The sequence below is a fragment of the Dinoponera quadriceps genome, unplaced genomic scaffold, assembly GCF_001313825.1.
Source record: "Dinoponera quadriceps isolate SergipeBrazil2010 unplaced genomic scaffold, ASM131382v1 scaffold1476, whole genome shotgun sequence".
Lineage (NCBI taxonomy): Eukaryota > Metazoa > Arthropoda > Insecta > Hymenoptera > Formicidae > Dinoponera > Dinoponera quadriceps.
In genome coordinates, this window is record NW_014555863.1 from 981,002 (window position 1) to 1,005,010 (window position 24,009).

The following is a 24,009-nucleotide window of genomic DNA, read 5'->3' on the forward strand; positions in this document are numbered from 1 at the left end:
TCGTGGCAATTTACTTTGCGAAAAATGTTTTTTAAATAGCTTGTAATATTTTAAGATGTAAGGGAGCGTCCGAGAGAAGCAATTAAAACTCGTTTTATATCTTTTCGACGCGCTACACGGCCGGCGTAAACAAAAAAATAAAAAAGAAGAAACGTTTATAAATAATTAGCGTTAGAGGAAAAGCATAGATATCCAACTTTTGTCAAGAATTTATATATCGTTCATTTAGGCTACAATTAAATCGACTCGCAATCTCCGAGTGTCTCGTAATTAATGGCATTTGCACCCTATTCTACGCTACGATCTCTTCTCTCTTTAATTATCCTAATTAATGAGTTATCCGGCTCCCCCGTAGGAATATCAGTGCGATATTCCGACACGCAAGATAGAGCGTCGTCTACATCCCTACCGCTTAGTCCTTAGAAGTTAGCGTCCCTCCGTTACCGCGACGATGAGGCTTCATCGTTACATCCTTCTCGTGTAATTTCATCCTGTGCGGAACTTGCTCGGAAGCATTTCCTTTCACTTCGAACGAAAGAAATAACCTCTTTACCGCGCGTTACCGTAGGTACTTCAGATTTTCGCGTCGGGCCCGTCAAGCACGCGTTTGATCCTCTTGAATCGGGCCAGGGCGTTGCCGGAATCGCTCTGCAAGCCACCGAAGGCTTCCTTGTATTCTCTGGCCAAACGAGGACTCAATTCCTGCGAGCTGCCCATGAAAGATACCAAGGGATCTGCGCGGCCAGCAGGACTCTGCTCTTCCTCGTTAGCGTCGTCTTCGTTAGCAAGAGGCGCCTGCAATTGTTTCGCGATTACTCATCGCGCGTTTGTAACTATACAAATATATAGAATGTAAGATTTTCTGCAAAATAAAAGTCTAGTCGAGATGCAATTTGAACCGTCGCTGAAAACAGATCGCATATTGATTACACATCGGAAAGAATTAATGAATCTCTCATCTTTTTATAACCATTCGATATGAATAAATTATTATCAATGTTATATTTCACAGAGAGACCCCCTATGCCTTCTCTGTTTGAGGGAGAAAGAGTCACGCTATTTGATAATAAAAGGTTCCTAATCTGTCGTAGAGTCGTATTTTTTTCGTATGAAAATAAAACATTCTATCTGACTCGTCGAGACGTGATACTTGAGCAGTGAATATCCGTCCAACTTATCGTTGATTTGTATTACGATCTTGCTTTTCCGTTGAAGACGGTGGCGACTCTTAGCGGGGATTTTAAAACTATTTTTTTCCCTCAAATAATTATCGTCAAGTAGATATGAGTCTCGGCTAAGTGGGTTCAAATCTCCGCTAGACGATTCGTCATGTTTGTTTATTCTAAAGTCTCCGCTACGAGGCGCTACTGTATTTAGCGGCGAATCGAGACCGTAGGTTGAAATTTCGACAAGGACGTGCGGGATAATATTTAGGTCATTTAGGTCATAACAATATCGCTGTGATAATAACAATAGTAATAATAATACTGATGATAATGATGTCGACGGTTTGGCCAACATTGGACAACGGTTAGCCGACTAATTTGTCTATCTACAACTCCGACGCCTCGCGCGAAGACAGACGGACGCCAGAGTTAGTCCGCGATTTCCATTCAATCTCACCTTTCCATCGAAGTTCGCGCGAAGATGAGAATTGGAGTCCCGATCCGCGGATATTTCATTTCCCGATTTCCCGTTAATCGGTTCAGACGGCGACGAGTAACTCCTCGAGCGTCTCTTCTTCGCCCGAAGATGATCGTTCTTCACCAGTATCGTTTCCCTGGCGCGTTCGCGTTTCTTCTTGAAGAATCCCTTCGACGGACCGGAGGACCCGTCGCGATCTCCTACGGACCGTCTCTTCGGGTTTCCAGACGACGAGCGTTTTTTCGAGCCACTGTCCGACTTGCCGGTCTCGTCGGATCGACGTTGCGGCTTTTCGCGCTCTTCTCTCTTCGGAGGTCGCTTCTTGCCGGCGCTCTTCGCGGCCGGGCCGACACCGCGTGTCGACCTCTTCTTAATTACATTCCGACGTAATTTCTCGACCGAGCCGTCCTCGAAGGCCCGACTCTCGTCGTCCCACAGCTCGTCGAACCTGGCGTTGTTCTCCCGGATATCCTGGACTCGCCGTTGCGCCTCGACATCGCGCCGGATCTCCTCCTTGAGCGAGTCGATCTTCCGTTGTATCCGCTCTTCCGCGCGCTTCTCGTACTCGGCGTTCGAATCCTCGGCCGAGACGCTTCTTGAAACCGCCTCGTTCGACGTGGATCCTCCTGCGAGCTTCTCGGACGCACCGGGAAGCTCGTCGAGTCCTCTCGACAACTCGACGTCGGAGATTTCGCGCGGCTCGACCTCCGCGATCTTCGACTCCTCCGGGCTTCCCGGCTCAAGCCGCAGCTCCGAAGCGCTCCCGTCGCTCCTCGTTTCTTCGGGATTGCTCGAGCCGCTCGCACTCGACTTGACGTCGTCGGCGAGCGATTCCGGGGCCGCTCGGTTCCTCTTCACCCTCGCGTCGCCGCGCGTCTCCCTCTTCCCGGCTTCGTCCGATTCTTCCTCCCGCATCGCAGCCACGTCTTCCGACGTTCCTGGCGAGTCCTCTTCCACTTCCTCGTAATCCTCCGCGCCGCGCTTCGCGACGTCCTTCGCCTCGTAGTCGTCGTACAGGCTCGACCCTTCGTCCCGGTCCGTGTATTTGAGATTCGCCTCGCGAGGCAGACGCAGGACGAGGTCGCTCGTCCCCTCGTCCTCGTCGCCCTCCCGTCTCCTCGTCATCTCGTCGTCCGCTTCCTCCTCCGCGTAATCCTCCGCTTTCCCGTTCGAAGCGCGCGAATCGACGTCGGCCGCGCTGTCGTCGATCGACGACTTCCCGACGTTTGATCGTTGGAAATCCGCGAGATTCGACGAGCTTTCCGCGCGTTTCTGCCTGACACGCGTGTCGCTCCCTTCAAGCTCGCCGTCATTCTTCTCGCGTCGCAAGCTCACTTCTTGGACTTCCTTCATGTCGTACTTGGCGTCTTCCTCTCTCGGCTCGGATGCGGCAGCACGAACGGACATCTCCTCTTGCGTCCTGGAAATACAAAATTTCTTACCCAGTAAATATCAAGCAACACTAGCATTATATCAATGTTATGATTTCACGCATTGTAAAGAATTTGGCGTTAAATCTAACACGTTTCACATATCAGTCGCAAACGGTCCACTAAAATTATCGCGTTAATTGAATACAAAATTAATACAAAGTTAATCGATACTAAAGTATAAAATGTGTTATTTTAATGCTTACATATGTTGAATACGACGCAAGATGTTGAGGTAAACAACAACATAAGCGAAATATGTTAAATTCACGTACGGATATGTTGAAAATGTAACACAAAAATTTCAACAGGGACCGATTTTAACGCAAGTACAAATTACTTTTTATTGTACACGACGTGTCTTGCGAGAACGGATGGGTGATGTGAAATGTTTCATGAGAATCACATGTACTGTCACAGTACCTGCGGGTATCGTTGCTGATTTTCGCGTGGCAAATCGGCGTTAGTGACATCTCGAGCAACAATATTAGGGTGAAGATGCATGTGTAGTCGTCCGAGCGATTTCTCATACTGTTGCAGGCATGAGAGCTCTTACAGCGCGCTGCGAAGAGTGGACTGCGTTATCGTTGGATCACATTAAGGTGGGATCGATTGGACGGTGAAATTTCATGTTTTTCTCGCGAGCTGTCAATTCTCAAGCTAGCGTAAAAACAGCGCGTTTGGGACGACAGGTTATCGTATCGAAGAGCGATCGTACTTACGATTATGCTAACTTCTTATGTTATATGGGCCGGCCAAAAAACACAAACCTTCGGTAGTTTGCATGAGACGCGATAAAACTGAAGTTGTATGTGACTAAAAAATTTGAAAGGAACTTTGTAACTAATTACATTAACGTGGACTCGCGCTACGCGCGCCATTTAGCTGATTATTATTATATACGGGAAAAATTTCAGTTAATGTAAATAAATATATACGTAGTTTTCTTCTTTGTCTTCTTTAACACGCAAACTGTCAAAATTCACGTAATCATTAGACAACCATAAACGACACGTTTGAAGCAAGCCGCGACGTGGCAGCACGAACCAATCGGCATTGCAGAAAAGAAGCTTCAACATTACACAAAGACCTATTTCGTGTTCTTGTTTGGTTCTTTTGTGTACATAGGATATGGTTTTTATCATCGTAAGGTTTCGTTAGGATATTATATTTATATAATATATAGTATTCATATTTAGATCATATATTTAAGATCGTTTTAAGTCCATCTTCAAATGTTGTACGGTTCATTTCACTGATTACAAAGTATCTGAGGATGAACTTCAAACAGTTTTAGATATAAAATTTGATATTATAAAAATCGATTAAAATAATATATAATAATATCTGATTATGTGTGGTAAATTTTTTCTCCAAAGTAAGAATAAGTTACTTACTATTACATACAAAATATTTATTTAAATTTTGCTTTCTCAAAGAAGAATAAGAGACATTCAAAAATAGCATTACAAATCTTACTACAATATAATTGTATTATTAATTATACGTAAACAATATGAATAATCTTCTTAATTTTCTTAATCTTCATAAGCATTATCTTATCCTAAAAATAATTCCACAGATTTTTAAAATGTTTTCCTATTTCTTTATTTTATACTATGCATGTGGCTAATTTGTAGTGGTGGATCATAATCTCACAGATATTTCCGGTTTATATATGTATTAACTAATTCTAAATACACTAATGTTTTTTTATAACTTAAATTAAAAAAGACATTGATTCGATCTCTATCGTCAAACTCTCCAAAATTAGCTAAATATAATTCGAAGTAAGATGATATTTTTATAACAAAATGATGAATTTCAGTTAATTCTACCTCATTTAATATATTTTCCTTAATATTTAGTATATTTTCAATCTTTATATTTAACAGAGTGGAATAAACAACTGCCAGTTCAAACCATATAAAACTGCAATCGTATATTATATCATTTGCATCTAATGTCTTTAAAAAATCTTCTAATATATCTACTCGCCGTTTTTGTAGTTTTATCTGCTTGATTTTATCGTGTTCATAAGATGCTAAATATTCGTATGCCTTTGAAGTATAGTGCGCAATTTCTGCACGAAATTGTACAGATCCCGAAGCAAGTATATCTTTCTTTACATCAGCGAGCAATTCAAGAATACGAACAAAGAGTATTTTAGCATCGTTGCAATTTGAAATATAATTATTTTGACGTATATAAGAGAACTTTTCAAATTTTTCCTCTGTCTCTATAAACATGAGTAATTTTGAAGATTCTTTGTTAGGTTGCGTTAGGAATTCTGATTTCGATTTATTTTCTTCATAGAAAAAATCGTTTCTTTGTATCAATCGTTCCCTTGAAAAACGTAAAATGACAAGTCCGTATTTTACCCAAAGCATCTCAATAACAGAACTAACGGCTCTAAAATAGTCATATCGCCGATTCTTCACCTCCGTGGATATTTCCGCATTACTTTCCATACATACTTCATCGTGATACTTCATTACCATAACAGACACAGCGCAAAGATGATTTTTAAATTCAATAAAACGATTGCAGGATAAAAAATATTCTGCTAAATGCATTGTTTCGAAAGCCCATTCAATATAATTTAAAGATAACGGTACCGTTTTCAATAGCTTTTTCATTAAGTTATGCATATGTGTCGCCATTTTTCCAAAATCTATAAATTTATACTCGAGATCGTCGCTTAACATTAATAATCGACGTAAATTATACATATATAATGTGTTCAATTCGTTCACCGTATTTATCTCATCGAAAATGCCCACAGAAACTAGAATATTGATGGGAGCAGGAAACTCATCTTCGCCTTTTGTATATATGAAATATGCCTCCAAAATCTTATTTGCATATTGTTGATATTTTTTGGGCATTCTTAGGGCCTTATAAATAGTACTCAATTCCAAAAAATTAGCCATTGTTATAAGAATGGTTTTTCTATCCAGTTCTTTGCCCTTTAATAATGTTATGCTTCGTTTAATATGCAATTCATTTATAATGGCTTGTTGCAGCGATTTATCTAATCCTCTACTTATATGAGCTATTCTAGTAAAACATAATGCAAGAAATATAATGTCGTCCAAATTGGGATTTTTCAGATTGGTTAATCCATAGAAAAGTTGATCTAGATTGTGTTTTGTCGGTACAAGGTCTCTCATCTCAAATGGAATTGAGCCGTAGTTGTTGATACGAAAATTATATAACAGTTTCAAATGTATAAGGATTTCCTTGGTAAGGTACATATCATCATCATCATTCTCTTGGTTTCCAATCGATTCCACTTTTGTGACGGATGCTAAATAAATAAACACAATTAGGGGGACACGATTACAAAATCTTCGAATGTAATATATTTTTGCTTTACCTGAATCAGCAGGCTCTAATTCCTCTGCTTCCATTGCGCTTTCGGTAGACATCTTTAGACAAATAAGCCTTGAATAGACAATATCGATTGGTCTCCTGCTTCTTCTTATTGTTATTATCTAGATACGTTAGTAAGATGCCAACCTTGTACACAAGCTAGATATCGATAAGGTTTCCCTGTTCTAATTCATGACGTCATTTAATTATATCCGATGTACATTTCTCGCTGGGTCGAAATAATATCAACATTACTATTAATGACAACAGTATCGTGAGATATATTATATAAAACAAAGAGATATAGAGCAGGATTTGGATAAAGTCGTAAGATTTCAATTCGTAGATATTCTATTAGAATATCCCGGACACCATAACACTTGTAAGATATTTGTTGGATCGCATTTGGAAGTCTGGGATAATTCGGGATATCCTCAGGATAAAAGCGTGCTGTGTGGAGTAAAGGAGATCGAAGGTCACTTTCGGCAATCGTCAATTCTCGCGCGATAGTATGTACATTTTCCCTGAGTAAATGTGTGGTGGACGACCTCGTTATCAGTACAACCTTGTATCTCTCTCGTTTCTTTAATGTCCATGTAATGCTCCGCCGTCATTTCGCTTTCCATCTTCGTGTGAGATACATGTGCTGCACGTTCTTTTGATCTCTCTGCGGTGTAGGTGCTCTGTGCGACATCTCCATCCGTAAGTAAAAAAAAGCCATTGACGAATTCGATTGTATTAGTGCGTTAGCAAAGCCCGTTCGAGCGCGGAAAAGCGATATGTGCCTCGACCGATGGACACGCGAGGTTCACGTTCTGTTAACTTTAGAAGTACTGTGCCGGATCATTTCCGTTTCGATTTTCGTTTCTATTTTTAAAAATACCAATACCCTATTTATATAATATATATAAGATTATATATATATATATATATATATAATCATTATGTATATATAATCATTATATATATAATCTTATATATATATATATATATATATATATAATCATTATATATATATATATATATAATCTTATATATAAGATATCTTTTATATATATTATATAAGATTATATATATAATGATTATATATACATAATGATTATATATATATATATATATAATCTTATATATATTATCTTTATTATTATATATATATATATATAATCTTATATTTAATCAAATATCCAATAAAATTAATACTATATTTCTCTTGTGATAGGAGTCTGAAATTTTACGATTTTTCTCCGTAATTCGCAATTTTAAATCAATTGTTTAGACAATCATAATCATTTAGACCCCGATTAAAAGTCGCTATTATTAACAAATATAGCATATTATCGATTGATGTATGACTTACTATTATTTAGGGACGTTATAAATATATATTTATTCACCACTTTATGAAAGAAAATGAAGAGAAACCAAGCGAATATTTAAGAAACGGAACTTGTGTTCATGATTGTTTATATAAAAAGTTAAGGTCACAGTTCCGGATTAAACGATTTAGAATAATCTTCGATACGCGATATTGGTAAACGTCAAACAAATTCGTCAAATTTCCCTTCTGTCAAGTTGAACATTGTCAGAACGTTGTGTTATTGCATTTGTGCTCGTTTCGCAATTCGGTTCATGAGACCTTTATCTCGTCTGGGCAAATTTAATCAGGCACATGTTATTTGTACATATATAATGCATGTGTTCGAGACGTACATATGCGCATTATTGTACTTCCTGCTCCGCTTAATACTTAATTATATCGAATATAAGATACTCGGAAAATAACGCTAAATTTTTTTAAGAAAAAGTAAAAACTCACGAATACGCTTTCGCAAATTATTGATTAGAACGTCGTGCGAAAGAAAGAATGAGTGTGGGGCTTTCGATCGAACTTATTGCACCTTTCACGAGCATAGCCGGTATGGGCGAAGTCGTAAATAATCAGAGCAGGTTGTAACTTGGCCGCGATTTCGATAGGAAAAGTTACATAGATTCCGCGATATCGCGGTTCGGCATGTGCGCTAACGTATATAATAATGTGCAACTTAAAGAGAGAGAGAGAGAGAGAGAGATTAGCAATTGTGATATATATAACGCAATCATAAGGAAAAATACTAACGACATGACTCGTTAATTATTATTACATTAATATTATATTCAAGACACTATCACTGTTACGGACTGACAATAAAATTACGATTAACTGAGTGACTTCTTCAACATATTAAACTGCAAGTAAGTGAAGAAACAAGCAAAGAGATAAGTTTCATCGTCTGCGACCAGTATGAAGAAATACGTTCGATAATCCTTATCTTAACTTAGTTAAAACTTATCTCTAAATATATTTACAAATCAATTCACATATATTTATAAAACGACATTACAGAGCAATTAAAACTCGTCTAAATTTCAATTAAATTTGATTTTGGTCTTCGATGAGAATGAAATCAACGCATAATAATCAATACTCACTTTTGATTTGCTGTTTGAACCGAGAAAAGATAAAATTAAACAAGTTCGTATGTAAACATCGAATAAGTAAACATCGTCCGAGATATCCGTTTAACTAGGCGTGAAAATCGAGCGATAACACTCCATAACTGCGAAATAGATCGTCAATAACTCTCGTCGAAGGGGTTAATGAGAATTCCTCGTATTCTGCGGACCTTAGACGATCATGAGAATCGCCGTGATCGGCGCAGGATTTGCCGGACTGGCCGCTCTCCAACAATGCACTTCCGATACTTACAATGATCAAGTGGTATGTTACGAGAAAACAGACCAAATCGGTGGCACTTGGGTCTACCGGGAGGAAACTGGTTCCGATAGATACGGCTTGCCGATTCACACTAGCATGTACAAAAGCCTCAGGTACGTCGCATTTCATTGCACGGTAACTTTCGTCTTTGCGATGGTTCACACGGAAAAAGTGAAAGAGAGAGAAAAGGAGAAAATGTAATTAATGATATATTTGTAGAAACTAATATTAAAATTTTAAGAAATTGAAAAGAAGCATATGTAAAAGTTAATGTCCAATCCACTTTTCGTATCCACACATATTACAGTAGTATATGAAATGTTACTTTTAGACCAAGGCAATTGGATACATGAAAAGTCGCCGGGAAACCATCAAAATCGGGGTAAAAATGCTTCAAAAATTGCAAAGAAAACCACTATCAGAGTTAGTTGTTGTATTACCCGAATTCCTAAAAATCATAGACCACTCAATTTTGAGCACTTAAAACCACACAAAAGGACTTCAAATTACTACAAAACCAACCCTTTTTCTCCCCTTTATTAATTCTGTCGTTCGCTACGCTGTTAGGGCTAACTTGCCGAAGGAAGTGATGGGTCATCCAGAATATCAGATACCTCAGAGGCCTCAGAGTTACTTAACGCGCAAGGAGATACTGGATTTCCTGCACGAGTTCTGCGATCATTTTGCGCTACGTCCTTACATACGTGTGAGTGCATAAAACTGCAGCATTATATAAAATCAAACGAGTAAAAAAGTCTATATATCTCTATTAAAAACAGCATCTTCATTTAATTTATTCATTTAACGTTATTTATTTAACTCTAGTCACATTCTTTATTAAAACTTGTCGAATCCAAAATTAAATATTTAAAATATTAAATTGATAACGGTTAATTTTTTCAAGTATCAGGAATAAATTTGTCAGGTCGAACGATTATAAATACCTGACGTTGCAGCTGCTGCACCATGTGGAGCTGATAGAGCCGGCCGTGGGGGACCGAAAATGGACGGTCAAAGTCAAAGATCTGCAGAGGGACACAGTCATAACCGAGTCGTTCGATGCAGTGATGGTGTGCAACGGTCATTATTTCGAGCCCAATAAACCGAAGATACCCGGCCAGGGCCTCTTCGTAGGCCAGCAGATTCACAGTCACGATTACAGGATTCCCGAGATCTTCGATAACAAGAACGTCGTCGTCCTGGGAGCAGGACCTTCCGGTACATACAATATTATACACGGCCCGTTCGCGTTTATTCTTCGGGGAAAAATGTTTAAACCAAATTTCTCTCAGGTGCTTGTTTTCGGTCACCGACTGGAGAAAATTATCAATAGAATATTTCATCTCGATAATTTCAAATTTAATAAATTAAATAAAAAATCTCTATTCTCGTTGTTCGCGTTCGAAAGCTACGAAAAAATTCTCCGACAAAGCCCGGGAGACGATTAAAACGCTACACTTTTCCCTTTGTTGTTGCCGGCAGGCATGGATCTGGCTTTGGAAATATCCAAGTGCGCGAATCGCGTGATTCTGAGTCATCACTTGAAGGAGAATATATTCACCGTGTTCCCCAAGAACATCGTACAGGTGAGTAAAAACGAGTCCAGGAAGAAAATAGTAAAATCACGCGGAGATTACTTCTTATACTTGCGGCGGTTTCTTTCTAGAAAAGCGACGTGGTGGAACTGACGGAGCGCGAGGCGGTTTTTGCGGACGGCACGAAGGAGCAGGTCGATGTCGTCTTCTATTGCACAGGTAGAGTCCTTTTCATTACAGGAATCGTTAAAAGACCACGGACGTTTACGCGAGTATATATTTCGAAAGGAAACAGAAAAATGTATCTCAAGCAAATGACACTTTATCAAAATACAAATGTGTATAAAATATATCATTTAAAATAAATATACTATAAGTTAAAATTAAATACAAATAGAAGTATTAAAAGAAAAATAAACTATACATTTATTTCGTTCTTCTTTCTACTTTTTCATCTGTTTTCTTTCGAAATCTAAATCTGCATGAACATCCATAATCTGATCATTATTACAGAATTTTACCTCATTATCGGTGCAAGATAAAGATCACAATAATCCGCTTTTCGAATTTTTTTTTCTGAAAAGTATACCTCATTATCAGTGTAATTTTTTTCTGAAAAGGATACAAGTACAGCTTTCCTTTCCTCGCTGAAACCTGCGGGATTCGAGTGGACTCCAACATGGTCACACCTCTCTGGAAACATCTGGTGTCCATAGAGAACCCTACCCTGGCATTGGTGGGCCTTCCGTTCTACGTCGCTGCTTTCAACATGTTCGACTTACAAGTACCAGATATCTTTGTCCTCCGTTTCGTTCGTTCCTGATCTTCGTCGTCATAACAGATTTCCCATTACAATCGAGCACATCCCTTTCGAGACTGAAATATCGCGAAAATATCTCGCCTACCTGGTGTCCTAACATCATCGTATTGCTTGCGAATTTCTTCAAGGTGCGATTCATCCTACGACACTGGCACGGCGAGAGACAGTTCCCTGCGAAAGCGGATATGCTGCGCGATGAGGCCGAGGAGTTGGCGGGACGCGCGGAGAAAGGCCTGCAGAAGAAGCATTTTCATATGATGGGTCCGGAACAAGACCGGTATTACGACGATCTGGCGAATGTCGCGGGGATCAAGCCCCTGCCGCCCGTGCTGACGAAACTGCACAATGAGAGCAGCCAGCGCTTCCTAAATGACCTGGTGCACTACCGAGAGGATCGCTACTACATCATCGACGACTACAATTACACCATGCTTTAACGCTCGAATCGCGTCGACGGCATACTTTCCCGTGCATACCTTCTTTGGTGATTGTCTGTGTCGCCAAGTTGAGAGAGGAAAGGATTCGACCAGCGATAAGAGGAACGTAAATCCCCCATCCCCCTCTCAATTAACCCTTTCGGTACATTTGACGAGTGAGACTCGTCATCTGCTTACTTGGGCATAAAATGTATTACTTTTACATATTAATCCATATAGCGACAAATTAAATTCGTCCCATGGGCATAAAAATCTTAAAATAATTCAGTACTCAAAGGGTTAATGCACGTATGATAATAATATACGAATTTGAAGGAGAGATGATTCGCACTGAACTGAATTAATTAGTTTTCATTATTATTGCATGAAGAAATGTATCGATCAATCCTGTTTTTAGCTCCCAAATCTAGCGTTCCACGTGCATATGAGAGAAATGAGCATCACTAGGTAAGCGCGTTCTCTGTGTAAATCTCACGACTAAACGCGTCTCAAAACATTCAAGCTTCGTGTGTTTCTTCAAATAATTCTGATCCTAATTACGCGATACAGAGTACGTTCGGGGAACGCACTGTCAGCGCTAAGTCTGTGTCTACAATAGATTCCTACTAAAAAATTTCTATCGAGATCACAAATGAAAATTGCATGGAGAACACAAGCGGGAACCTCATTGAGAAGTCATGTGAGATTTCCGCAAAATTTCGCATGTGAGATCTCCATTGAGATCTCAATTAACATATATAAGAAATGAATAAATTGAGTTTTGAATTGTGAAATCATTCCAAATACAAAGTTAATGATAACATTGTCATACTGTTCTGTTCATCTTTTTCTTTAAACATATTATATAGCAATCACAATCTTGATATTATAACATTAATCTTAATGTTATGTAATTTATTCTCCATTCTTTGGGACCTTGTAGCTAAGTGTATATATGCAACATAATTATTGTAATTAATAACGGAAATAAAACTATGTAAATATTTGCAGGAAGCAATTTATTAGTAGAACAATAAATTTGGCACAGTAGCAATATTATCTCCTACACTTATGTAAATACAAATTTTGTCAATGTTCTCCGTTGTATATACTTACACAGCACGCAATAAAAGATATCTAATAGTAATTATTGCAAAACATTTAATTATGCAGCAGCATCTTCAATAAAAAGTTGTCGACCATATCCAATGAATGCCACGTGGTCCAGTCATGTTCCAGGATCTTCTAATAATATGTGATAATGTATGGGAAATTTTTTCAACAGACAAGAATAAGTTACTACACATAAAATATTTATTTTTCAACAGACAAGAATAAGTTACTACACATAAAATATTTATTTAAATTTTGCTTTCTCAAAGAAAAATAGGAGACATTTAAATGTACCATTAAATAATATATCTTATTACGATAAAATTATATTATTCTTAATTATATGAACACGATATGAAGCAATTCTCTTACATAAACATTATCTTATCTTAAAAATGGTTTTATAGACTTTTAAAATTCCACGTGTCCCTACCTTTTTTATTTTACATTATACATGCAGCTGATTTATGATAGTGGATCACAGTCTGACTTATATTTCTCGTTTATATATGTATTCATTAATTTTATATACGTTGCTGTTTTATTATATCTTAAATTAAAACGGTACATGATTTGATTATTGTCAATTTTTCCACTCTTATTTACATATAACTCGAAATAATGTGCACTGTTTTTAATAAATAGATTAATATCAGCTAATTCTTTCTCAGTTAGTATATTCTTTCCTAGTAGTATATTTTCCTGTACATAATCAATCTTCACATTTAACAGAGTGGAATAAACAACTCCCAGTTCAAACCATATAAAACTGCAATCGTATATTATATCACTTGCATCTAATGTCTTTAAAAAATCTTCTAATATATCTACTCGCCGTTTTTGTAGTTTTATCTGCTTGATTTTATCGTGTTCATAAAATGTTAAATATTTGTACGCTTTTGAAGTATATTGCACAACTTCTGCACGAAATTGTATAGATCCCGAGGCAAATATATCTTTCTTTATATCACCGAGCAATTCGAGAATACGAACAAAGAGTATTTTAGCGTTGTCGGAATTTGAAATATAATTATCTTGACGTATATAAGAGAACTTTTCAAATTTTTCCTCTGTCTCTATAGACATGAGTAATTTTGTAGATTCTTTGTTAAATTGTGTTGGGAATTCTGATTTCGATTTATTTTCTTCGCAGAAAAAATCTTTTTCTTGTGGCAATCGTTTCCTTGATAGATATAAAATGACAAGTCCGTATTTTACCCAAATCATCTCAATAATAGAACTAACGACTCTAAAATAGTCATATTGTTGATTCTTCAGTTTCGTGGATATTTCCGCATTACTTTCCATACATACTTCATCGTGAAATTTCATTATCATAATAGACGCAGCACAAAGATGATTTTTAAATTCAATAAAACGATTGCAGGATAAAAAGTATTCTGCTAAATGTAATGTTTCCAAAGCCCATGTAATATAATTTATATGTAACGGTGCCGTTTTCGCTAGCTTTTTCATTAAGTTATGTATATGTGTTGCCACTTTCTCGAAATCTGCAAATCTATATTTAAGATCGTCGCTTAGTATTAATAATTCACGTAAACTAACCCTATATAATATCTGCAATTCTTTTGCTGTATTTGATTTAACTGAAAAACCCACGGGAATTCGAATATCGATGGGAGCAGGATACTCATCTTCGTTTTTTGTATACATCAAGTATAACTCCAAAATTTTATCTACACATTGTACATATTTCTTAGGTTCCTCTAGGGCTATATGAATAACTGATAATTCTCTCAAGTTAGATATTGCTGTAAGAATGGCTTTGCTATCCAGTTCTTTGCCCTTTAGCAATATCATACTTCGTTTAATATACAATTTATTTATAATAACTTGTTGTTTTGAGTAAAAAAATCGTCTGCTTACGTTAGTCAAGCCGTTAAATGATAATGCAAGAATTATAATGTCGTTTAATTCTGGATTTTTCGAGTTGCTTATTTCATAGAAATGTTCATCCAGACGTTCTTTTAACAGTATAAACTTTTCTCGATTATATAGAATATGTCTACCGTCGGGAGTGGCACGAAGATTATGTATCAAGTAGAAATCGATAAGAAGTTTCTCGGTTAAGGTCATCGTAAATTTAGCATTCTCCTGGTTTTCAGTGGACACCGCTTCTGTGACGGATGCTAAACAAATAAACATGATTAGGACGACATGATTATTAGATAATCCATTTCGAATGTAGCACATTTTTGCTTTACCTAAATCGACAGATTCCAATTCCTGTTCCATCGTGCTTTCGTCGAACATCTTTAGACAAATAAACCTTGAATAATTAATAACGATTGGTTTCCTGTTTCTTCTTCCTATTATTATTATTGGCTAGATATGTTGGCAAGATTCCAATCTTGTACACAAAGTAAATGTCGATGAGGTTTTCCCTTTTATATATATGTATAATGTTGTTTGATACATTTCAATATTTACATAATTCATCCAACAATTCTTCTCCTAGACAACCATGAATCGAAATAAACAACGACTTGTGTCGAAATCGAGATTTCGAGATAGCCATCAACATCGCAGAAAGGAGGCTTCACATTTCGATATTTTTCTAGATATCACACGCAAATATTTTCTTATACAGTCGATGTTATGTATGCTATATAATTCCCTAGATAGAAAATTACGATTTTTAGATTTATACACAGAAAAAATGTAAGATGCGTTTAAGTATAAATAATTACTACAATATACCTTAACAAATTTTTACTTGTATCGAGTATATTCATTTAATCCAAGTGAAATGTTTTCTAAGTGAATTATTCAAATAAAATATATTTACTTGATCCAAGTCGAATTTTCTTAATCTAAGCAAAAGTTTGCTAAGGAGTATTGAAGTAATTATTTACTTGAATTTGGCACTTTTTTCTGTATACGTAATCATAAGATTGAAATTACATAAGTAACTTTAATTATAATAATATATTTTTAACAACTCTTATAACATCTCAACAATTATAACAATTTTGATCTTACGTGTATATATGTAAGACTAATAATGATATAATTTTTAATCTAGGAAATGGTAAACATACATAACGTCAACTGTACGTATGTAACGTTTTGAGAGAAATAGCTTCTCGAATGCGATAATTATGAATGTTAGACGTGGCAAAGCAATTTATGATCAAGTAATAATAATATTCTCTGCCAACACACACACACACACATACACACACACACACACAGTGAACAACGCGATATGTTTCCTTCACAAAAAGATTTTTATTAAAAAACTGGTATTTGGTAAATAAAATTTGTTTCTTCCTCTGCGTACAGGCGCGTATCGTATAATTAGAATAGTAAATACAATTTTACCAAGATAATAAGATATACCTAAATTTATCAAGCATCGCCCAGGCGAGGGCACACATTAATAATACCTTCGAGGGAACGCGCGACGTCCTGGCCGATGATAAGGAATCGCATTATTATCATCGTCGCGGGACGCAGGGTAGAGGAGGGGGATAGGAAAGGTGAAATAATTAATGGGACACAGCGACAGGGGGTGTAAGGGCGTCCTTGTCCTTGTCCCCCCCCCCCGTATGCGCCGCTGTCCTATGGGTTACAATATGTGACAACGTTACAAATTAAAGTTACATCTACGACTATTCTGTAGCAGCAATAGCTGTGCCTCGCAACCATCCTTTCGGGTTTGTTTTAGTGACTCGCGACTTCACGCACCATCAGAGCGTGCGCGCATGTGCGCGCGAAATAATAAAAGTAACCTCTAATCAACTAGATGAACGACGTCTTATACTGAGCTCCGAGCGTTTTCGCTGTAAGACACGAATATCCGCAAACGCTCTTTGCTGTACGGCGAGAGAGAGGAATTCCGCGCTGAAATTCCGCCGAAATTCCGCGAAGTAATGGAAAAGGATCGAGGACGATCTCGAGAATTCTGCAAATGTCGATACTCTTCGATTTCGATTCCGCGGTTCCGGGGTAATAACGATGCTTCTCGACGCGACCTCGCGACCTTTCATTCGTGCCCCTGTCCTTCTCTCTCCTCTCCTCTTCCTCCGTAGATTTCTATTTCGTCTCACGGCAGTGGCGTTTGCTCTCAAATTCAAGAAAGAAGTTTACTGAAACATTTGTGCACCGCATCCAAAGGAATCTCGGAGAAAGTAGTCTCGCCCTTATCGGTTTTTGCGGCGCGCGCGCGTGATATTCAGAGATGCGTGTTTCTTTAAGCTCCGAGAAGGTGTTGAAGATGGTCAGTCACAAAAAGGTTCCGACACTTTTTTCTCCGTGAGTTTCGCCAAACATCTCGTATCCGATAGGAAAATGTATCTTCATGGGGGAAAAACAAATTCTCCTAATGGTCACGGTATGTGTTCCGAAACTTATGAAAAAAGGCAACCATTCTGCGACTTATCCTACACACAGTCTCATGGACAGAATAGTTGCAACACTTTTTTTTCCGAGGAATCTCGCAACGCATCCGATGGATTTTGATTTTTAGCTGTTCTCTCGGGAGATACATTTTCCTGTCGGAAAACGTGCGGATGCGTTTCGAAATTCGTCGAGAAAAAAGAAAGTGTCGCAACTATTCCGCCCGGTAAGTGTTCCGTCTACGAGACGTTCGCGTGTTTCCAAAGTGGCTCTCGCGTCTTTTCGTGAGAGGAAAAGCTAAGTCGAGATCGGTCGCTCCTGCGTGGAATTAGCGGCGAAGCTCGGATCTTCAGCCTCCAGTGAACACCAACAGCAACAAACAGTAAATATATCACATGTAATATTTCACAATATGTTACATCAATGTTATAATTTCTCACTCAACAATGTAAGTGCAGTACAACATGCCGGTTATATACACCAGTTAGATTAATGAGTGGGGAAATTGTAACATTGCTGTAATGTTACTGTTGTTGGTTGGTGTTTCATCGAAATACCGCGTTCCCCACTCCGTCGTGCAAGCGATTAATCCACCTGACATCGTCACAGCATCCGCACAGGATCACGGGAGGATCTTAGGATCTAATATCTTTGATTCCATATCCTCCCCCTCTTCGACTTGCGGCCATCTAATGCGCGACGCTGTGCCGTTCAGACGGATCAATCCGTCTAACGACTAACGATCGTCGACGAAAGGAGATATCGACGGTGCATTCGGGTCTACGGAATTCTCGAGAGACGCTTGGCGATTAGCCCCCCCATTGTTAATTTCTCAGGGGAACAACGAGCGCAAATCCTCGTCGAGAGGTCTCGTTGAGAAGCTCCGCGTTGCGAATGCGTTTTGCGCCTCGTCGGATACTCTCTGCATTCGTTTCAGCGAAAGTCCAGCGACTCGGCCGAGTCGATCGAATTCGAGTGCGAATTCTCCGCCCTCGGGGAACGTCAAGCGAACATTTTCACCTGAAACTGGGGAGATGAATATCACGAGCACCACCTCGTCACAGGCAGAAATTCATTCCGATCGACCGTAACGTTTACTCGTACACGGGTAAAAATATTGTAATAAAAGTGACCGCAGAATTTTGTAGTAATATTTACTACAATATTTTCCTCGTGTACGGATGAAAAGCCCGCTCTAAATTCGACTTAAATATTCGCTCTTGTGGTTCCCCGAACTTTCGCCATCGCCTTTCGGCGATTTCGCGCTTCACGAAATTGCGCTCGTATTTCGAGAGCGGGACTTCGCTCGAAGAAATGCGGAGAGCCGACTTTACAGATCGCACAAGATACACACTTCTTCTCGCCGCGATCGCGCATACACACACGTTCTTTCTTTTCCGTATAGTTCCAAAGAGCAAGACACACACAACTCTCGCCGTACAACTCACGCACGTGCACATCGCTCGCGTGACGCGCGTATCTCCGGAAACTCTAGTCGACGCGCTTACTCGCAAGACGAGCTTCGAGATCGGAAAGCGCAATTCGTCGCAAAGAGTAGCGCCTCCCGAGAGCGGGAACCGGAAGAGAGAGGTTTCCCGCGCGACTTCGTCGTCGTCTGCACATCTGTATCACAGCTGATCGTGAAAATTGACGAGAGATACAACTCGGCGATTCTACTCTGCGCTTTACTCGGCAAATTAACCGTGCTTTCGGCGGTGCTTGCGGTCGCAATGACTTGTGGTTCGTGTCCAACAACGATACGAACGCTCGAGGAAGGCGACACTCGGAACGAAAAGGACACCTCGCGATTCGTGGAGCTCTCTCTTTGTGACTTTCGTTTCGGCGCGTTCTGGGTGGAAAAAAAAAAGACAAATTTCCACGATTTTACATATCCTCGCGATGTGAACGCGAGTGAACAGTGAAACGTGTGTTTATTCAAACGAGCGCGCGCACTTTCTACGGCTGGCAACTACGTGATAGGCGCGGAAAAGACGCGTGAAATTAGCAGTACCGCTTGAAGCGTAAAACAGTCTGATGAAAAGATAGGGTTGATGATCGCGTGCAGTAGGAACGATCGAATACCGTAATTAACGTTATTAACGGATAATGTGCGTGATAATAAAATATGTACGATTCTAATGGAGCAACTTGTACGAGGAGAAATATTATTTTTTTCAACTTCCAGGTGATTGTATCGTCACCTATCTCGTTTGTACGTGTGTGTGTGTGTGTGTGTGTGTGTGTGTGTGTGTGTGTGTGTGTGTGTGTGTGTGTGTCGATATTGTAAATATTTTAAACATAAAATAATCATTCCGACGATTGAATCTGCAGGCTCGCAGAAAAATATACATTATTGAAATATACAAAGCATAAATTCGCAATATTTCGAAAAGCAAATCCTCCGCGACGCACTGCGATAACGTAAAATCGTAAACACTTGCAGAGAGATATCACCGATTCACGGGATACTAATGGATTAAATGATACGATCGAAGAAATATACATCGAAGAGAATAAATATAAATAAAATTGATTAATGTGTCACTCGCGCGTAATTATAACTATGTATACGCGCACGCAACGGAATAAAGCGTCATTGTACACGGATTATATATTTCCTCCGTCGGAACACGAGAAATTAAAGAGAGAGAGAGAGAGAGAGAGATACGAGTTTGCTTTATCAAAATATTCTCTTTCATACTATAAATTTACGCTTTAACACTCGGGAACATTTTCACTTCGTAAATGCGGCTAATATTCACCGATAAAGCCGTCTGTAAAGCTCTAGCACAACTCGGGCATACACAGAGAGAAAGTACATTCGCGTTCTACGATCTGTGGAACAATTGGAATACATCGAAAAAATATACCCGCGGTTGATAAAAGTTGTTAAAACCGAAGAGACTCGAACGGGTATTCACTTCGGGGGGTGAGTTGCAACGCGGTCTATATCTAATACCGTATGTCTCACTACCGTAGAAGAATAAAAAGATCGTAAAATAGAAAATATCGAAATATTTTCCCAATTTTTCGTGGAAGTGGAAAGACTCCGATCGCATGTATTCTCGATGCGGTGTATAAGATAATGCAGGATTCCTAATGTATTTGCTCGATTTTTACGGTGCTGTCTTACTATGAGACTGAGTCTGAGCTTGAGCAATGTAATATTGAGCGGTTGCACAGTCGAGTAACGTCTATCTATCGCGAGAAAAACGGTAAGTCGACTTGAACACTGGCGGAAAATAAATGGTGCATCTGCATGGTACGATAGCGCACAACGGCACAAAAATGTGGTGTGCGAAAAAATGTAATTAAAGGATTTTTCAAGAATCATGTGTGGAAAGTGTGATACATAATGAGCACGATATAGTTTTGGAGATCTTGTTCGTCCGATTTCATTTTTAAAGATAAAAATCGCCACGAGAGGAGCAGTATTTTCGAACGAAAATTAACGAGGAAACTTCAAATAGAAAACATGGGACGATGCACGGAAAAAAAGTAAATAGTTCCCACTGTTAAACATTAGCGCTGTCCATATAATACAACTGAAATTTAGCTAATTCTTTTTCCCTATACCTAGTTTTCAGCTCCTACTAGCTAGAAACTAGGTCTAGTAACTAAATTTTAGTTGTATCATATGGATAGCTAATTTCTTCTTCCGCATATTATTCGTGTGTTATTGTTGTAATTAAAAAAAAGTGTCTCACGTGGATCTTCTTTTTAAAAAATCCCTTCTAAAAATCACTTTTAAGAGGTATAAACGATAAAAATGTATCTCCGACAGAAAAAAAAAGAGAACAGTAAGGGAAACATCGGACTGTAACATCTGACGCAAAATCACCTAATATATCGCCAAATTCCTCCCGATGAGACAAAGATAAAAAAAAAAAAAGATAATTGATCATGGTAGTATGAAGGGCGTGAGATATATCAGTGGCAGCAGGAGTTGAGAATCACCGTAACGTTCGTATATTTGCTCAAGTGCAAAAAAAAATGCATCAACATCGACCAATGAGTGAGTAGCTTCTCTCGAGTTGCGGTCGCTTAAAAAAAAAAAAAAAAAAAAAAAAACCTGCTTTCGCGTTTCGAATAAATACAAATAAATATTATTGCGGATCGATGGAATAATCGCGTGGACGCTCTTCGCGACTTTCGCGACGAGCGAGTTACGCTTCAGTCTGAGGGAGGTTCGGCGAACGGGGAATCTGATGGAATCTACGCACGCACGCACGCACGCACCTTTTCAGCTCCATGCGTGCGAGCCGACGACGGAAAATAACGTTCTCCCTGTCATGTCCCCGCTATTCCTCGATCTTTTTCTATCGTTGATACAGATGTACATTGATCCCGGCGCTCGGCCTTTTCCACCCGTATGTATGTATCCGCCTTTTACGATTTACACATTTTACGTATTACATTACAACGAACGAGAACATCCAATCTCACACTACACTTTTCTCCTTTTCCTCCTCCCTTCTAAATCGATCGACACGCGCGTCAACAGGCACACTTTTTTTCTTCTGCGCTTTATAGTTGCACAATTTCAGACACAATTACGTGCTACCTTACAATCCTAGTTTCATAATCTAATATATTACAGAGCTATATATATATACGTACACACGCACACGCACACACACACACACACACACACACACGTATGTAAGTATGTATGTATGTATATATGTATGTATGTATGTATGTATGTATGTATGTATGTATGTATATATATATCAAACTATAGGCCTAATCCAGCGGATCGCGCGCCGTTTCTTACACAATACGGAGACTCGCGGCCATATAGGAAACATTTCGTCGTATTAATCTTACGATACCTTACTTCGTACACAGTACGCGACATGGTCTAAGCGTTTCATAACTGTTCATTCGTTATATACTAAATACTTCGGAATACGAGCGAGGTTTATTATTATTAATATTATTATTAGTGTTATTATTATATATAATAATTTTATTATTATTATTATTATTATTATACATCAGTCGTGGGGAGAGAGGGGCGACCGATGGCTTAATCTGTCATTAATCGTGTTCCTTTTTCTGCTTGATTTTCGAAAATCAGCGCCGTCTTTCGCAACGTGCACTGTGATCTGCCGTAAAAAAACCGTCTTTCGTCCTTATCAATCGCGCGTCTAGCACGTGTCACGAAGCGTTGAACGTTTAGAGAATTTGGAGGAGGAGAGGGGGAAAATGGGATTGTCCACGTTAAAGGAAAAGTCGCGAGAGATGCAAGGGACGAGAAAGTTAAAGAAGACTCGTCGACTGAATCCGAGACCGTAAATACACGATTGCGACGTGGCTCAACGACATTCGGTCGATGATGCAGGTGATAAAGATCATGAGAATCACGAGAATCGGAGGTAACAAGCGTGTTCCAGTAAATTAACGTCTAATTCGCTTCGCTCGTTGGCACGTTGGTAGCGAACGGAGAATTTTCGGGGGCGTTTGAGGAAAAAAAAAGGAACAGGCGACCGCGTGACCGTGACAGTTCGGGACAGTTTGTAAGTAGACAATTGAGAAAAGGGGTGAAAGGACGTACTCTACGAGAGAGGGGGAAAAAAGGAAAGCCGGGAAAACGGGAGAACCGAATTGACGACGGTGATGACGCGCCCCGACACTTGTCGTGAAGAATTGATTTCGTTCTTTTATATATATATATATATATATATATATATATATTTATATATTAATTAATTACGTTCCTTCTTTCGCATCTCGACTGTACAACCCGACGATATTCGCGACTTAGTCAACGTATAATACGTGCAAAACGTTACGAGTAGAATAGAAGGTACATGCTAATTAGGTCACCGATATTTTAGTCGTTGATATACAGGGTGTACCTTGGAAACTACAACGCGGTTATTCACTTAATTGAAAAGTTCCAGTGCTTCGTATTTAGAGTCGATTCTTCTTTCGACGATATTTTTTTATTTTCCTTACGAGGAGATTCGGATGAGAAAGGGGAACGAAATCCCTGTGAATTGAATTCCTCGGCAAATCAAACGGATAAAGTGCCTCGGGTGTTTTTTTTTCTTTCGATCTTGACAGATTTCCGGGCACGCGAGCCTTGATTGGCGCCGCGAATACATACATACATACATGCATATATATATATATATATATCCGCGAATACATACATACATACATATATATATATATATATATATATATATATATTACCTGCTTAATCTTAAACCTTACCGACGTAAGAACGTCGTTTCGTTTCGAAGCGTGTTAAAAGGAGGATCAACGTCGCGAAACCCCGCGAAAGAATCTGTTATTAAAAATAGCGCGACAGAGTCGCTCGCGGACAGCCCATGTAATATATATTGTACACTTTGTCGCGCGCACCTGTTCCGATAAAAAGCGGCGAACCGAAGCGGCACGGCGATAATGAGCGCGACGTTGTAGGAACGCAGGAGAAGGAGGCAACCTATAGATCGCGTTAAATAAATATCGAGGTGGACTAAGTATATATACATATATACATACATACATACATACATACATACATGTATATATATATATATATATA

The 24,009-nt window shown here is 38.8% G+C and overlaps 3 protein-coding genes across 3 annotated transcripts; 1 reads left to right on the forward strand and 2 right to left on the reverse strand.

Annotated features, from left to right (window-relative positions):
- Positions 1-573: 573 nt before the first annotated feature.
- LOC106745568 (aspartic and glutamic acid-rich protein-like) lies at positions 574-3,604 on the reverse strand. The gene is made up of 3 exons (XM_014621268.1): positions 3,498-3,604; positions 1,624-3,064; positions 574-795 (listed from the first exon to the last, which is right to left on the reverse strand). Exons 1-3 carry the CDS (start codon positions 3,602-3,604, stop codon positions 574-576), a joined length of 1,770 nt encoding a protein of 589 aa, XP_014476754.1.
- A 1,387-nt stretch (positions 3,605-4,991) lies between these two features.
- On the reverse strand, positions 4,992-6,505 carry LOC106745569. Its single transcript, XM_014621270.1, has 3 exons — positions 6,454-6,505; positions 5,831-6,384; positions 4,992-5,006 (listed from the first exon to the last, which is right to left on the reverse strand). Exons 1-3 carry the CDS (start codon positions 6,503-6,505, stop codon positions 4,992-4,994), a joined length of 621 nt encoding a protein of 206 aa, XP_014476756.1.
- A 462-nt stretch (positions 6,506-6,967) lies between these two features.
- LOC106745587 (senecionine N-oxygenase-like) lies at positions 6,968-12,198 on the forward strand. The gene is made up of 8 exons (XM_014621306.1): positions 6,968-7,151; positions 9,118-9,317; positions 9,772-9,910; positions 10,161-10,422; positions 10,687-10,790; positions 10,871-10,958; positions 11,360-11,523; positions 11,688-12,198. The coding sequence occupies exons 2-8, from the start codon at positions 9,124-9,126 to the stop codon at positions 11,994-11,996; spliced, it is 1,260 nt and encodes a 419-aa protein (XP_014476792.1). The 5' UTR covers positions 6,968-7,151; positions 9,118-9,123; the 3' UTR covers positions 11,997-12,198.
- Positions 12,199-24,009: the final 11,811 nt, after the last annotated feature.